At 39.0% G+C, this 21229-nt stretch overlaps 1 protein-coding gene across 1 annotated transcript; it reads left to right on the top strand.

The window, feature by feature from the left end:
- Positions 1–3355: 3355 nt before the first annotated feature.
- LOC123766256 (uncharacterized) lies at positions 3356–14549 on the top strand. The gene is made up of 4 exons (XM_045755319.2): positions 3356–5773; positions 7951–8120; positions 10918–11014; positions 11173–14549. The coding sequence occupies exons 1-4, from the start codon at positions 3788–3790 to the stop codon at positions 11260–11262; spliced, it is 2343 nt and encodes a 780-aa protein (XP_045611275.2). The 5' UTR covers positions 3356–3787; the 3' UTR covers positions 11263–14549.
- Positions 14550–21229: the final 6680 nt, after the last annotated feature.

Genomic DNA, 21229 nt, shown 5'->3' with positions numbered 1-21229 from the left:
ATTGATTTATTTATTTATTTATTTATATACAAGAAGGTACATTGGGTTTGTGAGAATACATAGCATAGTATTTACAATCTTGTAAAGCCACTAATACGCGCAGCGTTTCGGGCAGGTCCTTAATCTAACAGATAATTTTAAGTAGGTAAATTCTATCAGAATTAATAAAATGATAACAAATACAGTGCAAGAAAAAAAAATGAGATGAGAGAGATTAGTAAGTATATTAAAACACATTGGAATATTAAAGCTCTGATTGATTACATTGACAGCTTGATTGGTAATTTAAACAAGATTAATAGACACCATACAGCAGATTGACAGCACATATAAGAAGACAGCAATGATCACAATGGTAAAGATGTTCGGATTGGGTACATAAAGATTGGGAGATTGGGTAGCAATAGATACAGTGCAATATTAAAGCAAAAGGTAAAAAACTATGAAGATGAAATTAGGTACTTTTTAGTATCGTTTTTGAATGACGCAAAAGTTGGACAGCTTTTCAATTCAATAGGGAGCGAGTTCCATAGACTGGGTCCCTTTATTTGCATAGAGTGTTTACACAGATTAAGTTTGACTCTGGGGATATCAAAGAGATATTTATTTCCAACCCGTTCTCGCACTTTCGTATAGTCAATATTGACTTATTAAATACGTGCATATGTGACATACTAATTTATTGTGAATATTTTAGTTTACCTTGAAAAGCTTCATAGAAAACACCGGCCTTACCTAACTTTCTTAGTATGTTAAGATAAGCATCTTATTGCTGCATAATTACAATTATTACTTAACCTATTATAGGTATAGGTTAAGTAATAATTGTAATTACAAAGCAATAAGATGTTTATCTTAACATACTAAGAAGGTTAGGTAAGGTCGGTGTTTTCTATGAAGCTTTTCAAGGTAAACTAAAATATTCACAAAAAATAGTATGTCACATATGCACTTATTTAATAAGTCAATATTGACTGTAAGAAAGTGCAAGAACGGGTTGTTATTTCTGGTGTGGTGATAATGGGTCCTGTTACATCTGTCCAGGGAGAGTTTCAGAGCAGGGTTTGCATTTAAGAACAGGGTTTTGTAAGTGTAGTTGACACAGGAGAATTTGTGGAGTGAGATTATGTTTAGCATGTTTAGGGAGTTAAACAAGGGGGCTGAGTGTTGTCTGAAAGCAGAATTTGCTATTATTCTGATAGCAGATTTTTGCTGGGTGATGATGGACTTGAGGTGGTTTGCAGTGGTTGAACCCCATGCACAGATACCATAATTAAGATAGGGATAGATTAGTGCATAATATAGAGAGATGAGAGTAGAGTTAGGTACATAATATCTGATTTTGGAGAATAAACCAACTGTTTTAGAGACTTTCTTAGTTATGTGTTGTATGTGGGTGCTGAAGTTGAGTCTCTTGTCTAGGAATAGGCCGAGAAACTTTCCATCATTTTTATTGCTAATGTTTACATTGTCTATATACTAACGAATGACAGGTGGAACAGGGGATACTAACGAATGACAGGTTGAACAGGATATACTAACGAATGACTGGTTGAACAGGATATACTAACGAATGACAGGTTGAACAGGGGAAACTAACGAATGACAGGTTGAACAGGGGATACTAACGAATGACTGGTTGAACAGGATATACTAACGAATGACAGGTTGAACAGGGGACACTAACGAATGGCAGGTTGAACAGGAGACACCAACAAGGGCCAGACTGAGCAGCAGACACCAACAAGGGCTAGACAGAGCAGGGGGACACCAACATGGGCCAGACTGAGCAGGAGACACCAACAAGGGTCAGACTGAGCAGGGGGACACCAACATGGGCCAGACTGAGCAGGAGACACCAACATGGGCCAGACTGAGCAGGAGACACCAACAAGGGCCAGACTGAGCAGGAGACACCAACAAGGGCCAGACTGAGCAGGAGACACCAACAAGGGCCAGACTGAGCAGGAGACACCAACAAGGGCCAGACTGAGCAGGAGACACCAACAAGGGCCAGACTGAGCAGGAGACACCAACAAGGGCCAGACTGAGCAGGAGACACCAACAAAGGCCAGACTGAGCAGGAGACACCAACAAGGGCCAGACTGAGCAGGAGACACCAACAAGGGCCAGACTGAGCAGGAGACACCAACATGGGCCAGACTGAGCAGGAGACACCAACAAGGGTCAGACTGAGCAGGAGACACCAACAAGGGCCAGACTGAGCAGGAGACACCAACAAGGGCCAGACTGAGCAGGAGACACCAACAAGGGTCAGACTGAGCAGGAGACACCAACAAGGGCCAGACTGAGCAGGAGACACCAACAAGGGCCAGACTGAGCAGGAGACACAAACAAGGGCCAGACTGAGTAAAGGCTTGGTGGTGATGGTGGGGTTGGAACAATTGATCTGTTACTGCCTGTCACATATAAATAGTATGCAAAATATTGCAAGTTGCATAACAGAGACCATCTTCCTCAGATTAATATATTCTGATCTGTCTCATGTCATGACTTTTAATGTAATCTGAGCGAACTCAGATTACATTAATCAGATCTAAGCTCAGAATCAGATTACATTAATCAGATTTAAGCTCAGAATCAGATTACATTAATTAGATTACAGCTCAGATTTAATGTAATCTACAGTCTCTGAGCGAACTGTGGCAGTGTACAGAACACCTGTATGGCTCGGATAGTTTGGGGCTTTCTTTAGGCCTAACAACTTCTTGTGGGCTACTGAGGTCACCACAACGGCTTACTGACCAACCAGCAAGTATATTTTATTCCTGTTCTTATTTCTAGATTTAACTCAATGTATATACACCAAGGCCCGGAATACACTTCTCGGTGTATATATCCTCCAGGACAGGTGTGTGGCCCCAGGCACGCTGGGTGATACAGGTGTTTCTGTCTCATAACGGAGGGAATTTCAATGCCTGGGAGGCGTGATCCTTGAGCGTTGCTGAAGAGTGTGTTTAAATGAATTACATGTTGGTACAGTTACAAGCGAACTCCTCCTGTGCTCATTACTGTTTGTGTTCGTTGCTTGTACGAGTCTTAAGGTGCTGGCCTCTTCCTTATCATTGTAAAATATATTAAGATGTATAATATCCGTACTGAGTGGGACTGATTGAGGTGAGGTGGGTCTCCGTCAGCGGGTCAACGACTTTAGTGTAGTGCTAACACTTACCACAGGATAGTGTCCGCTTTCTTAGATCTTCGGCAAGTCTTAAACATACATCTGCAAATTGTTTATAAGTATATGCACTCTAGCATACTTAATTTTATTGACGTCTTTTATTTTATATATTTTAATATTTATAAGCAGCAAGGTAATATTTACACATTTGTAGAATGCCGTGAGAAGTGTGAAGGAGGCGGTGTAGTGAGTGGAAGTGGATAACGGGACTGCTGCTGGGGGCTGGGGGCGGGAGGGAGGTGCTCATCAGCTGGTCGCTGCTCTTCACCACAGTCTGACTGGAACGGCCACCCCAGTAACATCTAGGCCACGGCAGTATATAACCTGTGATGATGTTCGTATATTTATGTTAGAATGTTCAAGTTGAAGAACTGATTCTACTTACATTTGTGAATGCTGGAAGGAAGAGTTCTAAACTCAATGACTTTTTTACCTGACTTACAGTAGATACAAGATATCCATCTAAATTTATACATTCCGCCGGACATTCAGTTTTGTGAGTAATCTGTGACAGTATTTACGAAGTGCGCGCGGGAGAAGGCAATTCAAGAGTAGGAGACAAAATTTGTCATCCTAATTTACAAGATGTGGAAAAGACAGTGGGAGGTGTGGGTGGTGGTGATGGTGACGCTGGTGGCGTGGGCGACGGGTGGAGAGGTCGCACAGTTACCCACACCATCAAGCTATTCCACAAATACAGCCACTACTCGCCTGAAAGAGGTTCAGAAGAAGTTCTTGGATGTAATAGGAAACTCAACATCGTCCATGCATAGTATATTAGATTTAATGAGTCTGTTGCACTCTGACACCGGTCGTGAGCTGGGGCAGCTACTGATGGAGGGCGTCATACTAGGGGCGAAGCAGAAGAATTCTGCCACACTCCTCTATCAGTTCTGGAGTGAATTGCAAGAGCGAGTCCCTCCTGAGTTAACAAAAACTGTGGATGACTACCGCGACTTCTTCTCTGGAATGGACTTGATGACGCTGCCGTTGGTGTGGGAACAGTTGTTTCAGAAGAACGAGCTTGGCAACAGCTTGGCAGGAATGCCGTTGGGCCAACTTGTGGAGTTGGTACAACCTACAGCTTCTAGATATGGCATAGATATCCGGGCTTTCGTAAACTCCCTCATGGGAAAGGGGGATAACAATGTTAGGGATCTCATAATCAGCGTCATGAACAACTTCGACCTATCATCTTTAATGAATATTTTCTTAAATTCAACATCTGGAGCCACAGCAGTGCAGAAGAAAGACACCGATTTCAAGACAAATGCCAACGTTCGCTTCGGAAATGAAGAAAAACCCCAAAAGGGAAAAGCAGACAAAACTCTGCAACTGTTCAGGCCGTTGGTGGCATCTTTACTACGTGAAAACGACTTGGATCTGGACGCTGACGCGGTGCTGAAGGTGGTAACGCCTTTCATTACTGGGAACCTGCAGGCCCAAGCCGCCCCCTTCTTATCAATGTTGGGTTCCCAGGCTCCCGTTATCGCTAACTTATTACGGGGTGGAGAAGGCCAGCAAAATATACAAAACCAGATGGGCAATCTTATTGGAGGACTGGGCGCATTGATGGCCGGTGGAGGCAAGGACAAGATGGACTTTCAGGATATGCTGGGTATGGCGTCTATGTTCATGAACACTTTTAAGCCTGCCAGAAACAAGAAAAAGGACAAAAAGGAAACTCCTAACACTGGTTTTGATCTGAACACACTGGTAACTTTTGCAGGTCAATTAACAGGTAAAAGCGATATTAACATAGCTTCAATTTTGAAAGCTACGTCCAATTTCCTTTCTCCAGACAAAGTGAAAAATAAAAATCAAACCAACAAAAAGCATATCCAACAAAATATTAAACAGTCAACCATCGAGAAGCAAGAACCTCCCAAAGAAATAATTGACAAATCTCAGCATAATAAGAAAGCAAATGTCGACCACAAGCCTAAAGCCACGTCAAAGAAAAATATAGCAAATAATCTCATTAACGTCATTGAGCCGATTTTGCTGTCAATGCAAACTGACCAGAAATGTAACAAGAAGATTAAGGATGCTATCTCATTCGGGAAGTCTATATTGCACAGCCGGATGTCCAGCTTATTTGACATTGACATACTGTTATCCTACATCTTGTCTTCGCTGGGAGATGGAAACGCCGAAGGGCTCGGTACGGAGGGTATGGTGGCTTCCACAAAGGAAGCCTTGGCTCACGCCAGTTGGAACGACTTTTTCGAAAACTTAATAAACAAAGAATACCGAGAGACGCTTATACAAAAAATCTCCCCATACATTTCGGACATAGTGATTGCGTTATCCAAACAAGAGTCTCAGGACAAACTGTATGAAATGGCAGTCTCTAAGATCGATGACTTCTTCACTGAGAACGGTATGCGAGGAGTCACACTCAAAAACTTCCCGGCGCGCCTTGCCCCCATCATCGGTATGCTGGCCAAAGGCTGGAACCTGCCCTTCAACCCCACCATCATCCTAGTTCCGCTGCGGGACTACATAACAGGCCTTCTGGTGTGGGCCAAGGCTGGCCTTGTACATGTTCGCACCCTCTCCAAAAAGCACGTTAGTATTCTTTACTATTGACCTTAAAGCATTTGGCTGTGGCATCTTAGTGTATTGAGTTCTTTTTATCTTTGTCATTGATAACGAGTTATAACTGCATTAAAACAAATGAATATTAATTCTGCTGAAACGATTTACGCTGTCCCGTAGGATTTATTCTTGAATAGATGAAAGATTAACAGATGCAGTTCAGTATTGACAAATGTAGGGTTCGGAGCTTATATACAGGAAATCACGTTGAGCCCGTCCTCTGAGCAAATCCATTATCATGAGAGACCCCCATCCTCAAACCACCTGGGTAGTTAACTAGATATTTGTGATGGTCTGAAAGCATATTACGGTTCCAGTAATAGTCTACATGTAAACTGGGAAGTGAACCTTTGTCCTAAACAGATTATTCTAAAGTTATAACTTTATTGTATTATAAATATTTAAAAAAATAGAAAGTGCATATGCTGAAAACATTTTTTTTCAAGAATTTGGGTTTCAACAATCCAGTTTCTGTAAACTGGGTTGTTGGGTACACTGAAATAGATGTAGGAAGATGACCACTAATTGCTGGGCTACTAATCTTAGTAGCCCTCAGATAATAGTTTTGAATTTCATATTTCACATTATTGTCAATAATACACCATATTAACGTAACGAAACCTAACCGAATCAAACCTAAAGGTAAAGTAACCTAATCATGAATAAGTCGGGTACTTATCAACTGGGTGTCAAGTCATGTGAGAATAATAGGAAATGCTATTGCAGACGAAGCTGCAAAACTTGCAACTAAGCAAAGAAATGTAGACGTTTACATACCACAGAGTCTATCACAGATTAAGAAAGTAACTAGAAATAGAGCAATGCAGATGACGTACAGTGACCACAACACAGCAGTTGCAACATCAGGATCTGCGGGTTGGTACAAGAATTCAACCAACTACGAACCATTTGTTTTGATGAAAGGGAGCAGTAGAACAACAGAAGTACACTTACATAGCATCAGGCTTGGATACCCCTGTGCATGGGAAATAGGCTTACATGTTCCGGAAGATGAGAGGAAATGTCAGCGCTGTGGAGAAATGCCCGACAGACCACTGGAATATTATCTAACACAGTGCACAGTTACAAACCCAGTAAGATTTCACTTTAGATTCAACAGAGCAGAAGTTGTTAAACACAAGGGGCATAATCTTACTGAAGCGAACATACGAGTCATAAATATTCATACGCCACCTAAGTAAAACAGAAACAAGCAACACTTAGTGGGCCAGCCAGAGGCTTAGGACCCGCGCAGGAATTTCCCTGAAAAAAAATTATCTGGAATTGTCAGGGTGGACAGACAGACCATTTAGCATGGGTGGTACACGAACAAGGGGACACAAGTGGAAACTTAGCACCCAAATGAGCCAGAGATACATCAGAAATAATTGTTTCAGTGTGAGAGTAGTTAACAAATGGAATGCATTAGGCAGTGATGTGGTGGTGGCAGACTCCATACAAAATTTGAAATGTAGATTTGATAGAACCCAATAGGCGCAAGAATCTGTACATCAGTTGATTGATAGTTGAGAGGCGGGACCAAAGAGCCAAAACTCAGCCCCCGCCAGCACAACTAGGTGAGTACAACTTGTATGTTGAAACCCATGTCACTCGATAAGCAGCCCGTCCTCTACTAGTAATAATTATCACGTAACAAAAATTATATATAAATTGCCTATAAATTATATAAACTATAGGAAACGGCCACGAACGATACAAATATATACATTTGCATAACTAGAGACATGTAAATAAGGTAAAAAATTTGAACAGAAACTAATTCAAAATGGCTACAAAAGGATGAAGTTGAACTCCTTACCTCATCATTCACAGTTAGTCCAGGTCATTGGTATCCCATACTGTAGCATACAATACTTAGTCTGGTCGGTTAAATCTTGTGCCTAGAATACAAAATCAGTATAAAGATTTACTTGCCTGATTTGTATACTGAGCCAACCACAAATGTTTCAGGTACTTGGACATTAACAGAATTATTAGGTGCAGTCATCGGAAGGACAAACCCTTCACGCAAACTGCACCTACTATCAAGAAGAAGAAGAACTGTGTAACAATACAATAATTCGAGTAAATTCTGGTAAAATATGTGTATTTTGCTAAACATTGTTCTTCGCCTTGACGGCCTGCAGGTGGGGCACTTGGTGGAGACCTCGCTGAGGGAGGTGGTGATGGAGGCGGTGATGAGGGTGATGTTCGTGGCCAGGAAGGCACCACCACAGTGTCTACCACAGCTGCTGTGTCGACTAAATGCGGACCTCGACCCCGACTCGCTAAGAGCAGCTGTCACCCGTTCTGCCAGGTCAGTGTACATCCCCCCCTTCCTCAAACCACAGCCAGCTAGGCATCTGTAACCCCCCCCCCCTTTCATACCACAACCAGTTACTTCACGGTAACCTCCCCCCACGACAGCCAGATAGGTCAGTGTAACCCCTCCCCCGTCCCTCAGACCACAACCAGCTATAGGTCACTGTAACCTCTCCCCACCTCACACCACAACAGCCAGCTAGGTCACTGTAACCTCTCCCCCACCTCACACCACAGCCAGCTAGGTCACTGTAACCTCCCACCACAGCCAGCTAGGTCACTGTAACCTCCCCCCACAGCCAGCTAAGTCACTGTAACCTCCTCCCACCTCACACGACAGCCAGATAGGTCGGTGTAAAACCCCACCCCGTGCCATGCAACAACCAAATGGGTTGGTGTAACCCCCAACCCTCATGATAAGAGATTGTTCCATTAAGAGATGAAACTTGAAGTTAATATTTTAAATGAGGTGGTATTAAATGAGGAGGGACTACTCAATTTGTACACATGACAGGCATATTAGAGGTGAAGGAAGGGGAAGGAAATTATCAGAAGAAAGTGCCAAGCTATTATGATATATATATATATATATATATATATATATATATATATATATATATATATATATATATATATATATATATATACACACACATATATATAAATACATATATAACTTTTTAGACACTCAACCCACTCAACCCGTGGGTTGTGTCTAAAAAGTTATAAACTTCAGCTACTGGAATAGGTAGTCTGTGCATATACATATATATACATACATATATATATACATACATATATATATACATACATATATATATACATATATATACATATATATATACATATATATATACATAAATACCTATATATATATACCTATATATATACATATATACCTATATATATATATACCTATATATATACATATATACCTATATATATATATATATACCTATATATATACATATATACCTATATATATATATATACCTATATATATACATATATACCTATATATATGCATATATACCTATATATATACATATATACCTATATATATATATATACCTATATATATACATATATACCTATATATATATATATATACCTAAAAAAAAATAATAATATATATATATATAATATATATATATATATATATATATATATATATATATATATATATAATATGTATATATATAATGTATATATATATAGCACTTGGAAAGGGTCAGGATAAGGACTTGGGATGGAACAGGGGTAAGGAATGGTGGCCAACCACTTAAGACGGTTGGAGATTGAACGCCAACCTGCACGAATGTTGTTGTTATAGATTCAGCTACTCGGAACAAGTTCCAAGTAGCACGGGCTATGGTGAGCCCGTAGTGGACTTACCTGGCACAGGATCGGGCCCAGTGAAAAATCCTGCACAAAGCGAGACCGTCTCTATATCGCCCAGCCCAAGTGACAGGGAAAGAGGTGAAGGAGTTGAGGGCTAGCATAACTTAATCATAACTTGCAAAAATCTTTTCTTTAACCTTAAATATATCATGAATAATGGTTTTGCTAATTTTAAATTAGGCACAGATGCCACTGCTAGGAATTCCAGATTGAACTACCTTTATAAGTTGTATTTTTTGTTCAAAATTCATGAAGTGTTTTCTCTTCACCTCTTGCTGAAGCCCTGAACAACAATTTCCTCACCTCTTGCTGAAGCCCCGAACAACAATTTCCTCACCTCTTGCTGAAGCCCCGAACAACAATTTCCTGCATTTCTGAATGTCATAGTGACAGGATGCAAAATATATTCAGATATAAAACTGTGAAAGAGGGGTAGGGCTTTGTCTACTGCAGGTAAACACAAAAACAAGACTGGGTCGTCAGAGTAGGTGCAGAGGTCGTGCTACAACAACTTGATGACCAGCCGCCAAACTACACAAGCCTCTCCTTGGTGGAAGTGCCTGAGGTCAGACTCACAAATGAAAAGATGGAATAATTGGATGATTGAGGGCCTGAAGAAGGGTTGGGCAGTGTAGTATAAAAAGCAATTTTTTTATTACAATAGTACATATTTTGTACATACCATCCATAGTAGCTATTGGTTCTAACATTATAATGCATTACAAAGTTCACAGTGCCATCTGTAAAATTTGTTATTTTTTGCTGACAGTCCTACTCCCCCCAACCCCCTCACATTGTGACCTGTCCCTATTTTGTTAATTTTCATGTGCTGCAGCCCCAATCTCTGTTAATGAGGACATTTGCATAAATTTGTCATTTTCTTTTTGTGTAGAAAATGCATCTGCCAGCAGGAGTATAATCAAGCTTGACCAGATAAGGAGTTATAATAATTGGCTAATTGAACTTGAAAAGTGGTCAAGTTTGGAGAGTGAACAGACTGCCTGAAGAGCTTGGTACTGGCCACTAGCACTGTGAAGCAGAAAACAAATTGTTGAATCATTGTCAGAAGAGTTCTGGTGGCAAAGCAAGCGAGTAAAATCTGTGGCTTATAAAAATATATATATTTTGTCTAAACTCTAAATATACCCTATGTAATATTTGTATAAATACTGAATACTATTGATTATTATAAAAAGGTAATTAGTCATTTTTATTATTTTTAATAACATTACATTTGTTTTTTATGTTAAAATTATTTTTTAAGTTCTGTGAAGATATACAGTACTCCAAATTTTTGAGGTTGTATTATATTAAAATTGTATGCCCATTTATTTTTAAATGAAGTAGATGTATACCGTAGGTATTTATTAACATTAATTTCTATATTTCAGTTTGATGATAGCTTCAGGTCCTCTCCTTGAGCAGTCCGACTCGACATTATTGGTGAAAACTTTACAAGCTATATCTGGTAGCAATGACCATTGTGAGGTAAGGCTATACAAAATTTGTACTTCATTTTATTAAGCTATTTCATTATCATAATTTTCATCAGTTACATTTAACTGACAGCAACTTGCTCTGAACAGCTTACTAAATAAGCTCTACTTGGTATTTATAATTATTTAAATTTGTCTTATAATTTCCAGGAGACATTCCCAGGACACTGTATTATGGAAAAAAGTGATGATGACAGTGACGAAGCAATGAGCTTTGACTATGAACACCAAGAATTGTAGGGAAATTTGTGCATGATGATATAAAACTATTCAGAATTATATTAAGAAATAAGATGATGTTACCAAATACTCCGGAAAGCAAACTCAATGCCTAGACAATCCTAGTATGTGACATCGTTGTTACTCCTTTCCCACTTGCATCAAGTCAGGAGCTGTATGGATGGAAACTATGGAAAAGCATCAAAGGAAAAAATGACCAAGATTAAATACTGTGTCCTACATAAGAAACAATAAGTGAAAATACTGTCCAATGTGGTTCATTAACAAGGTACAGTAAATCAGTGATACTAGTGGTAAGTAAAACTGTCAGTGTTCGGATACTGTGTTAACTGAAAACATTAAACTAAAATAGAAAGATTTTTAATTAAAATTTAATAGACTGAAACAAAAATAATTTAAAAAAGCTGTACACAAATGATAGCATGCACCTTTCAGATTAGTAAGCTTGAAGCATCAGTTCAGTATTAAACTTATCATTAACCCTTAAATGTATATGTTATTAAAAGTCCTGTTGTATACCAAGGTACACATGAAAGGAAGGGAACTATCAGGAGAAAATGCCAAACCATTGCAACTATATAGTACTTGGAAGGGATAAGGTTAAGGACTTAGGATGGGATGTGGGGATGGAATGGTGCCTAACCACTTGGACGGTCGGAGATTGAACGCGAGACCGTCGCTCTACCGTCTAGCCCAAGTAGTTGGGCGGGTGCACATAAAAAAAATAAGTATTGAAAACCCATAAAGGTCAATTGCATATGGCAAGTTGTACACTGGAGGAAATCACAGATGGTGATTGAAGCATGTAAGGGTTAAAGGGCAAGATAAATTCAAATTATTTTTCAGGGATTCTAGTGTCTTTTTGCTCAATTATTACAGTATGTTCCGTCTTAACCATTTCCTAACCAAAACTATCATTCTTAAAAACTGATATTTCCTCTAACTTTTAAAATTATAAATGATCAAAAGATATTATAAATCCTAGCAGTGTTTAAGGCATTGGCCAAATAATATTGAGGCATTATTTCTTGATAATTAAATGCATGCATACTATATAATTAAAAGGTATGCATACTATATAACATGGAAAGTGCTGGAAGTATAGGATATGAATATCCTATTCTATTCAAGGGTTTGTTTAACTCTTCAACTGGATTGTATAGACCATGCATGGACCATGCCTGTGAGAGCAGATATATCTGGGACACTGCAGATAAAGTCTACAAACGTTTGGTTTGGAGTAGCTATGAGAGGTCTGGATAGTGGCCTTGGTTTGATGAACTTGTGAAGGGATCAGTGCCCATTTAACTTTCATGAGTGACATGTCACTTTATTCACCATTACTAGTACTTATGAAGAAGGATACGTTTATTTTTAAGTCAGTGGTTAAAAGTTTTATGACAGTAGGTCTCCCTGAATGAACTTGTGGAAATATTAAAAATACAGTGGAAGCTCGGTTTACGAATGCCCCTCTCTACAAATTTTTAGGTTTACGAGCTCAATTTCTTGGAAAAATTTGACTCGGTTTATAAGTTTTGCCTCTCTTTGGCGAGTTTCTTGATACATGTATGAGTTGACCGAGCGTGTGGTTCCTGGTGGCACGGGCGAGGCGTGCTTCAATTTACCAGTGCCTCCCACCTAGTGATCGCACTTCAGTTCTTTGTAAAAAATTGATTTTTTGGGGCTTTTTTTGGTTTCTGAACATAAAAGTAATTATTATATATCACACCATGGATCCCAAGAAAGTCAGTGGTAAGGTTCAACCTAAGAAAACAAATGTGAGGATGACGCTAGAGGAAAAACAAGGGATCATTCATAAACATGAAAATGATATGAGGGTGGTTGTACTAGCTAGGCTGAATGGTGCTGATATGGAGGAGCCCTTCACAAGGAGCAGCAGCAAAAGACACTTGAGGAAATTTCTTCAGGAAAGGAGGCGGCAGTAGAGGATGTCCCATCCTCATTAAGAAAATATGTGCAGCATGGGAAGAACGGCAAGGTTTTGGTTTAAAGTGTCACCCAGATAAAGCTGTAGCAGGCCATTGCATAAACCATTTTAACAACAATGTGATGTCTCAATACAGACAAGTGTTCAAACATAGGGAAAAACAAGTGTCTATAGACATTCTTGTCTTGCTATAGACAAGCAAGCAAAGACCCACAACCAGGTCCTTGTGGTATGCCTGCAAAGCGTAGGGGTAGAGAATACCCCCAGAGAAGTCATCACTGCCTGGTGTTAGTGCTTAGAAGAGAAGTCCCCTTCCATTGTATTAACACCTCTCCGCCTCCTCCTCATTGTCCTCCATACCCCAAACAAGTCATTAATAAAGGTAAGATTTAACTTGTTCATACTGTAGTACAAAACATTTGTAGTATTATGTATGAAATGTATTTTGAAGTTAATATTTTTGGGAGTGTGGAATGGATTAATTCAATTTACATTATTTCTTACAGGAAAATTCATTTTGGTTTATGAACCGTCTCTGGGAACGGATTAAACTCCTTAACGGAGGTACGACTATTAAAATTTAATGGCGATAAGTAACTTTGTATATGAAAGTATATGCACCAAAACAGGTCCTGTAGGGCCTGGAAAGGTCAATTGAGTTATCCTTTAATATATTTGTATGCCCACAAAACAAAATGCATAAAATTGTACATGTATATTAGCTAGATTTTCTTTATTTTTCCTATTTTACAAATGTTCTATATTCTCAGAAAAGGGGGAGGGAGAAGTCATGTGTTTGATCATACAAAGTTTGGCAAATAGAACTTTTTCTATTGTAGCATTTTTCTATAATTTTGTATTTTTTAAATTTCTTTTTTCGAGAGGGAGGAACCCCCCCCCTCTTCACTCACATCATGGCAATTAAAGTTTCATATATTATTGCATAGCAATATATATATACTGTATTTTTTTTAATTTCAACTACTCTAATTTTGTATTTCCCAGTTTGGGCTTTCTGGTAGTAAATCCACTTTTAGAGGTCTACTACAGCAAAGCTATACTGTACAACATGAATATTTTGCCAATTTTTTTATTTTTATTTTTTTTTTGGTTATAAAAAGGGTGGGGGGTGGGGGGCTGAAATCTCCAATAAATGCTGCAGTATTAGGGTTAAAAGAAAAAGGGCATTCCATATGCATTTTAGTTTGAAAATGAAATTTGCCAAGAATATTTTATTGATCAGACATTAATAAAGGCAGTAAATGTACCAAAGTATCTATGTGTAATTGTAAGTTTTGTAATTGTAATATATTTTTCATTGAATAAAATTTTAGAACAATTGTTGCAGCTTCCCTCTGCCAATTTGGCTATCTCCTCAGAACTAATAAATGCATATATTCTACTTAAGTCTCGCACTATCTCTATGTATGTCTTGATTTTCAGCATACAGTAATTTGAATTTTTGATAATACAACTCTAAGAAACATTGGATAATCATTAAATTCCTTGTTGAATCCAATTACTGTAGCACTCATCTTGCCAATACTAGAACAAAGAGACATAATATGTAGTGTGGAATATGTGCCTTCATTGACTGCAACTATGCAATGTCACATTTGCATGTGACATATGGCTCAATTTATTGGATAAAAGCTATAAAGAGAAATGTGTAACAGACCAGAGTACACTAGTCGACTGAGGAATCCTCTATGGAAATAGAGGATTCCATCACTGGCATACACGAAGCCTTGATCCACTAGGTTGTGACAATCTCCTCCGAAAATCAGCACTAAAGGACTTCGCTTGGGTCCTACATCAATATTTTATTTATTGTGAAGTAGGCTTTAAGGGTGATGTTGACACCAGAGTAAATATAAAACTCTAACACAAGTGGGAGTAGAAGCACAGTACTTGGTGACAATGTAAGCACATGTAACGGTAAAACAGGGTTTATTCAATAAACTTACTAATACACAAGGTCCTCGACTTTACTACAGTGGTGTCAGCTAGGCTAATATTGAATTTGAGAGATGAAATGCTTAACTGATCGATTATGGGTCCAATGAGGAACAAAACCCAATTTAACACTTTTCTTTAGGCAACCAATTATTAACACTAATTTCCTGTCACTGCTGGTATTCAAAGGAATACACAGGAGCTCGAAATAAGATGTTCGGGTAATCACAAAACATATGCAGCGAACTCAACAAAATCACTGTCAATGGGAAAGTCGACAATATCAGATGGAAAACTGTTTGTGGCATATGTAAAACACGTTCACCCATGACTGTTGGGGGGCCTGACAGCTGAGTGGATAGCGCTCGGGATTCGTAGTCCTGAGGTTCTGGGTTCAATCCCCGGTGGAGGCAGAAACAAATGGGCAGAGTTTCTTTCACCTTTATGGCCCTGTTCATTTAGCAATAAATAGGTACCTGGGAGTTAGACAGCTGCTACAAGCTGCTTCCTGGGGGTTGTGTAACAAAAAGAACTGGTCGAGGACCAGGCCACGGGGACACTAAGCCCTGAAATCATCTCAAGATAATCTTGATGACCAATATAATACCGTAGTACCACACGGGTAAACACATGTTCACTACACAGTCTCTCTTGACTCAAAATTTGTTCTTGCCTACAGTGTGGGTGTTAAATAGGCAATAACTTCTGGCTGATAGCCGAGATCAATGTACTAAGACATTTAAACAATAATGTAGAAATTGTACTTACAGTAGGCAGGCCTCAACACTTTCATACCAATACACAATATGACTACAATAGGTTAGGCAAGGAAATTCAACAGGAGAAACAGCTTTTGTCAGCACAGATGGAGGAAGTTACACAGGGAATAGAACAGTGCAAGAAAGATATGCAACTCACTTATGCACAAGTGGCCAAGGAGAAGGAAAAAATAGAAGAAGCAGTAAAGGAAGTCAAACACTGCAGCAACCAAGATAAAACAAACATTAGGCTAGAAGTGAGGAAAGAATTGGCATCTAACCCGAAGTTGGTGCAAAACACAGTTGATCGGAGTAAGTCCCTGATCATTTTTGGCTGCAAAGAAAAGGCGATAACATCTAGGTCAGAAAGAGCTGTAGAAGAAGCTAAAGTAGTAGATAAAATTGTTGGCCTCGTGGAAGGTCTTACAAACAGAGAGAATGTGTGCGACTACAGGAGAATAGGCAGGTACGTAAAAGGGAAAGATCGACCTTTGAGGATCACCCTAAACGGTGCCAAACAGATGGAAGAAGTACTAAGGAATGCTAGAAAATTGCAAAGGGATGAGGATGGGAAAGGGTGGTCGTTAAGACGAGATCTTTCAAAAGAAGATAGAGAGAAGCTGAAACTGAACCTCGCCGAGGCAAAACATTTAAATGAGAGCAGGAATGAAGAAGAAATAAATTCTTTTTTCTACAAAGTGATAGGGGTAGGCAAACCAGTAAAGTGGTACATAAAGGCAAACCAACAAAATCAATAGAGAGAGGGGGAGTGAAGAATAAGGAGAGGGGGAACAAGTTCCTGAAGATTGCATACACCAACATAGATGGAGTGAGATCGAAGATACTGGAGTTAAGTGATGTAATACAGCTGCAGACACCAGACATTGTTGCACTCACGGAGACAAAACTTGAAGATGTAATTTTAAATGAGGTCATATTCCCAAGGGGCTACTCAATTTGGAGACGGGACAGAAAAATTAGGAAAGGCGGTGGCGTTGCTGTGCTGGTAAAAGAACACCTAAAGGTGAAGGAAATAATGACTGCCAATCCACAAGAAGTTGACATAATAGCACTAGAGATCTGCTATGAGGATGATAAACTAATGATGATAAATGCATATAGTCCACCGCCAAGCAGCACATGGTCAAAGGAGGAGCTAGATAGTAAACGTGAAGGTCTTATAACAATAATGAGAGAGATTATAGCGAGAGCGGATAACGATAGATCACGACTGTTGATAGTCGGTGACTTCAACTTGAAATCCATAGACTGGGAAGCATATGAAGCTAAAACAGAAGATTTTTGGACCTGTAAATTTGTAGACCTTATCCTGGAAACATTCTTGTATCAACATGTTAAACAAGCTACGAGGATGAGGGAAGGGGACGTTCCCTCCATGCTAGATTTGATATTTACCAGGAAGGAGGAAGAGATATTTGACATTCAGTACCTTCCTCCCTTGGGTAAAAGTGACCATGTCTTTTTGGGAATAAAGTATGCAATGCGTTATAAGCTGGAAGAAAATAAGGAGGTTGAAGCAGTTGAAAAACCAGACTTCAGGAGAGGACATTATGGTGACCTTAGAAATTTTTTTAGTGAGTATAATTGGACAGACTTGATGCTAGGCAAGGAAGTGAATGAGATGTATGGCAAGTTTTGTGAAATATATGATAAAGGCACAAAAAAATTTATACCAAAACAGAGATGCAGAACTAGGAAACAGGATTGGTTCAATAGAAATTGCGAGAGGGCTAGAGACCGAAAGACACAAAAATGGAATCAATACAGGAAGAGGCTGAACCCCCAAACATACCAGCGATACAAAGATGCGAGAAACAACTACACGGCAGTGAGGAGAGAGGCAGAAAGAAATTTTGAAAAAGGGATTGCGGACAAATGTAAAACAGAACCAGGTCTATTCTATAAATTCATAAACAACAAATTGCAGGTAAAGGATAATATTCAGAGGTTGAAAATGGGAAATAGATTCACGGAAGATGAAAAGGAAATGTGTGAAACACTAAACGAAAAGTTCCAAAGTGTGTTTGTACAAAATGAAATCTTTAGGGAACCAGATACAATAAGAATTCCAGAGAACAACATAGAACACATAGAGGTGTCTAGAGACGAAGTGGAAAAAATGCTCAAGGAGCTCGGTAAGAACAAAGCAGCTGGCCCAGATGGCGTTTCACCATGGGTTCTGAGAGAATGTGCATCTGAGCTCAGCATTCCACTTCACCTGATCTTTCAGGCATCCCTGTGTACAGGAATCGTAGCAGACGGGTGGAAACAGGCTAACATAGTTCCAATCTACAAAAGTGGCAGCAGGGAAGACCCCCTCAATTATAGACCTGTATCATTGACAAGTGTAATAGTGAAAGTATTGGAAAAAATAATCAAAACTAAATGGGTAGAACACCTAGAGAGAAATGATATAATATCAGACAGACAGTATGGTTTTCGATCTGGAAGATCCTGTGTATCGAATTTACTCAGTTTCTATGATCGAGCCACAGAGATATTACAGGAAAGAGATGGTTGGGTTGACTGCATCTATCTGGACCTAAAAAAGGCTTTCGACAGAGTTCCACATAAGAGGTTGTTCTGGAAACTGGAAAATATTGGAGGGGTGACAGGTAAGCTTCTATCATGGATGAAAAATTTTCTGACTGATAGAAAAATGAGGGCAGTAATCAGAGGCAATGTATCAGAATGGAGAAATGTCACAAGTGGAGTACCACAGGGTTCAGTTCTTGCACCAGTGATGTTTATTGTGTACATAAATGATCTACCAGTTGGTATACAGAATTATATGAACATGTTTGCTGATGATGCTAAGATAATAGGAAGGATAAGAAATTTAGATGACTGTCATGCCCTTCAAGAAGACCTGGACAAAATAAGTATATGGAGCACCACTTGGCAAATGGAATTTAATGTTAATAAATGTCATGTTATGGAATGTGGAATAGGAGAACATAGACCCCACACAACCTATATATTATGTGAGAAATCTTTAAAGAATTCTGATAAAGAAAGAGATCTAGGAGTGGTTCTAGATAGAAAACTATCACCTGAGGACCACATAAAGAATATTGTGCAAGGAGCCTATGGAGCCTTTCTAACTTCAGAATTGCATTTAAATACATGGATGGCGATATACTAAAGAAATTGTTCATGACTTTTGTTAGGCCAAAGCTAGAATATGCAGCTGTTGTGTGGTGCCCATATCTTAAGAAGCACATCAACAAACTGGAAAAGGTGCAAAGACATGCTACTAAGTGGCTCCCAGAACTGAAGGGCAAGAGCTACGAGGAGAGGTTAGAAGCATTAAATATGCCAAAACTAGAAGACAGAAGAAAAAGAGGTGATATGATCACTACATACAAAATAGTTACAGGAATTGATAAAATCGACAGGGAAGACTTCCTGAGACCTGGAAGTTCAAGAACAAGAGGTCATAGATTTAAACTAGCTAAACACAGATGCCGAAGAAATATAAGAAAATTCACCTTCGCAAATAGAGTGGTAGACGGTTGGAACAAGTTAAGTGAGAAGGTGGTGGAGGCCAAGACCGTCAGTAGTTTCAAAGCGTTATATGACAAAGAGTGCTGGGAAGACGGGACACCACGAGCGTAGCTCTCATCCTGTAACTACACTTAGGTAATTACACTTAGGTAATTACACAGACAACTCCAAAGATGACCTACACAGCTGGATGCACACTCGTCCTCAGCGTCCCATGGGTGTGAAACAAATACACTTGGGTAATTACAGTACACAGAAATCACATTATCATGATATATCGGTGAGAAAATACACAGGAGCCGAGAAAGGATTTGAACCTATGTGCTGGTAATTCCCAGATGCACACACTAAAGGACATGGTTCTTTTGACCATGTTGCGACGTAGTTATGTAGAGCATTCATCTGGGAATACCCAGTGCACAGGTTCGAATCCTCCTCATGGCTCCTGTGGATTTTCTCGTAATTACAGAAGATTGGTAGTCCTCTTTCAAACACTACCGTATGTAGCTGGATATGCAGGATTTTACAGGTGGTAATGAATACTCTGGCAGTGACTGCATGTGTTATCTATGAAAGAATTACAATTGGCAGGTGGGACCCACACAATGGACTGCGCATAGTAGCGCACAAGGTGTGGAAGAATGTGATGTGGTGGTGGCAGTGGCGGCTGCATGAGCTTGGCAACTTAGGCGGCAGCAGAGAACATGGTGTCAAGGCAGATATTCATGTGTAGTTTACTCTGCAAGACAGTGGATGACAACAACAAAGTTACTCTCATCTACAATCATAGTGGAAAATATATTCGGTCAATGCGGCGGCACAGAGTCTATGGAACGGTTGTAGTTTTCCAGTTATTTGGTACATGGATGGATTTGCCGTTAAACGATAATGGAACACTAACTTTATTTGTTGCATCTGAACATGATCATTTGGTATCTAAGATTATTTTGTTAAAAGCACATCTAGTTAAATGATTCTGATTCTGGGCGATTGATAGTTACCTTGAAATAATGCCGCGAGTTAACTTTATTTCATACCCGTCATATATCTGTATAAATGATTCGAAGGATTAACATCCCCACAGCCCAGTCCTCCTGGTTGGTGATCTAGTCAACCAGGCTGTTTGCAGCCATATGAGTCACATGCTGGTTCATCAGGTATCCTTTGAAAGTGTTAATCAAATTCTCTTCACAATAATGACTGCAGTTTTCTGCTAATTATACAGCCACTAATGATAATAAAATTTCATATTCTATGACATTTAAGCCTTTCATTAGTTAAAGTCATTAAGGCCCACCAATTTTCATATGGCCTTAAAGCAAGAGATCAGTTATAGTTTTAAAAAACTATCGACTAATGAATATACAAGTAATTCAGTCATGTCAATAACAATTCAGGAAACTGAACTGCAAAAGAATGTTTTAAAGAAAAGAAATTAATCAGCTGTAAATTTTTATCTTCAAGAAATACAATTATGAGTCTCACATTAACATATAATGACACTCTCATCATGCAAACACAAGTGCTAGTAAGTACTGTGGAGAAAGCACTGTGATCAATTACTTTGGCTCATGTTGAAGCAATACCCACTACAAGGAGGGAGAAGTTCAATGTCTATCTGCCATATTTCTAATCAATGAATATAAAAACAAAATCCAAGTGTCAAAATCAAAATGTCTAAGTAATTTAACACAAGATATCGTTAATAAATTTTTACGAAAAGTTATGCAAAGCAGACTCGATGTCATTTCTAATAAATTTCTTTTGAATATAATTT

Source organism: Procambarus clarkii, chromosome 9 (assembly GCF_040958095.1).
Source record: "Procambarus clarkii isolate CNS0578487 chromosome 9, FALCON_Pclarkii_2.0, whole genome shotgun sequence".
Taxonomy (NCBI): Eukaryota; Metazoa; Arthropoda; class Malacostraca; order Decapoda; family Cambaridae; genus Procambarus; species Procambarus clarkii.
The sequence above is the reverse complement of the archived record's forward strand: the minus strand, read 5'-3'. Positions and strand labels throughout refer to the sequence as shown.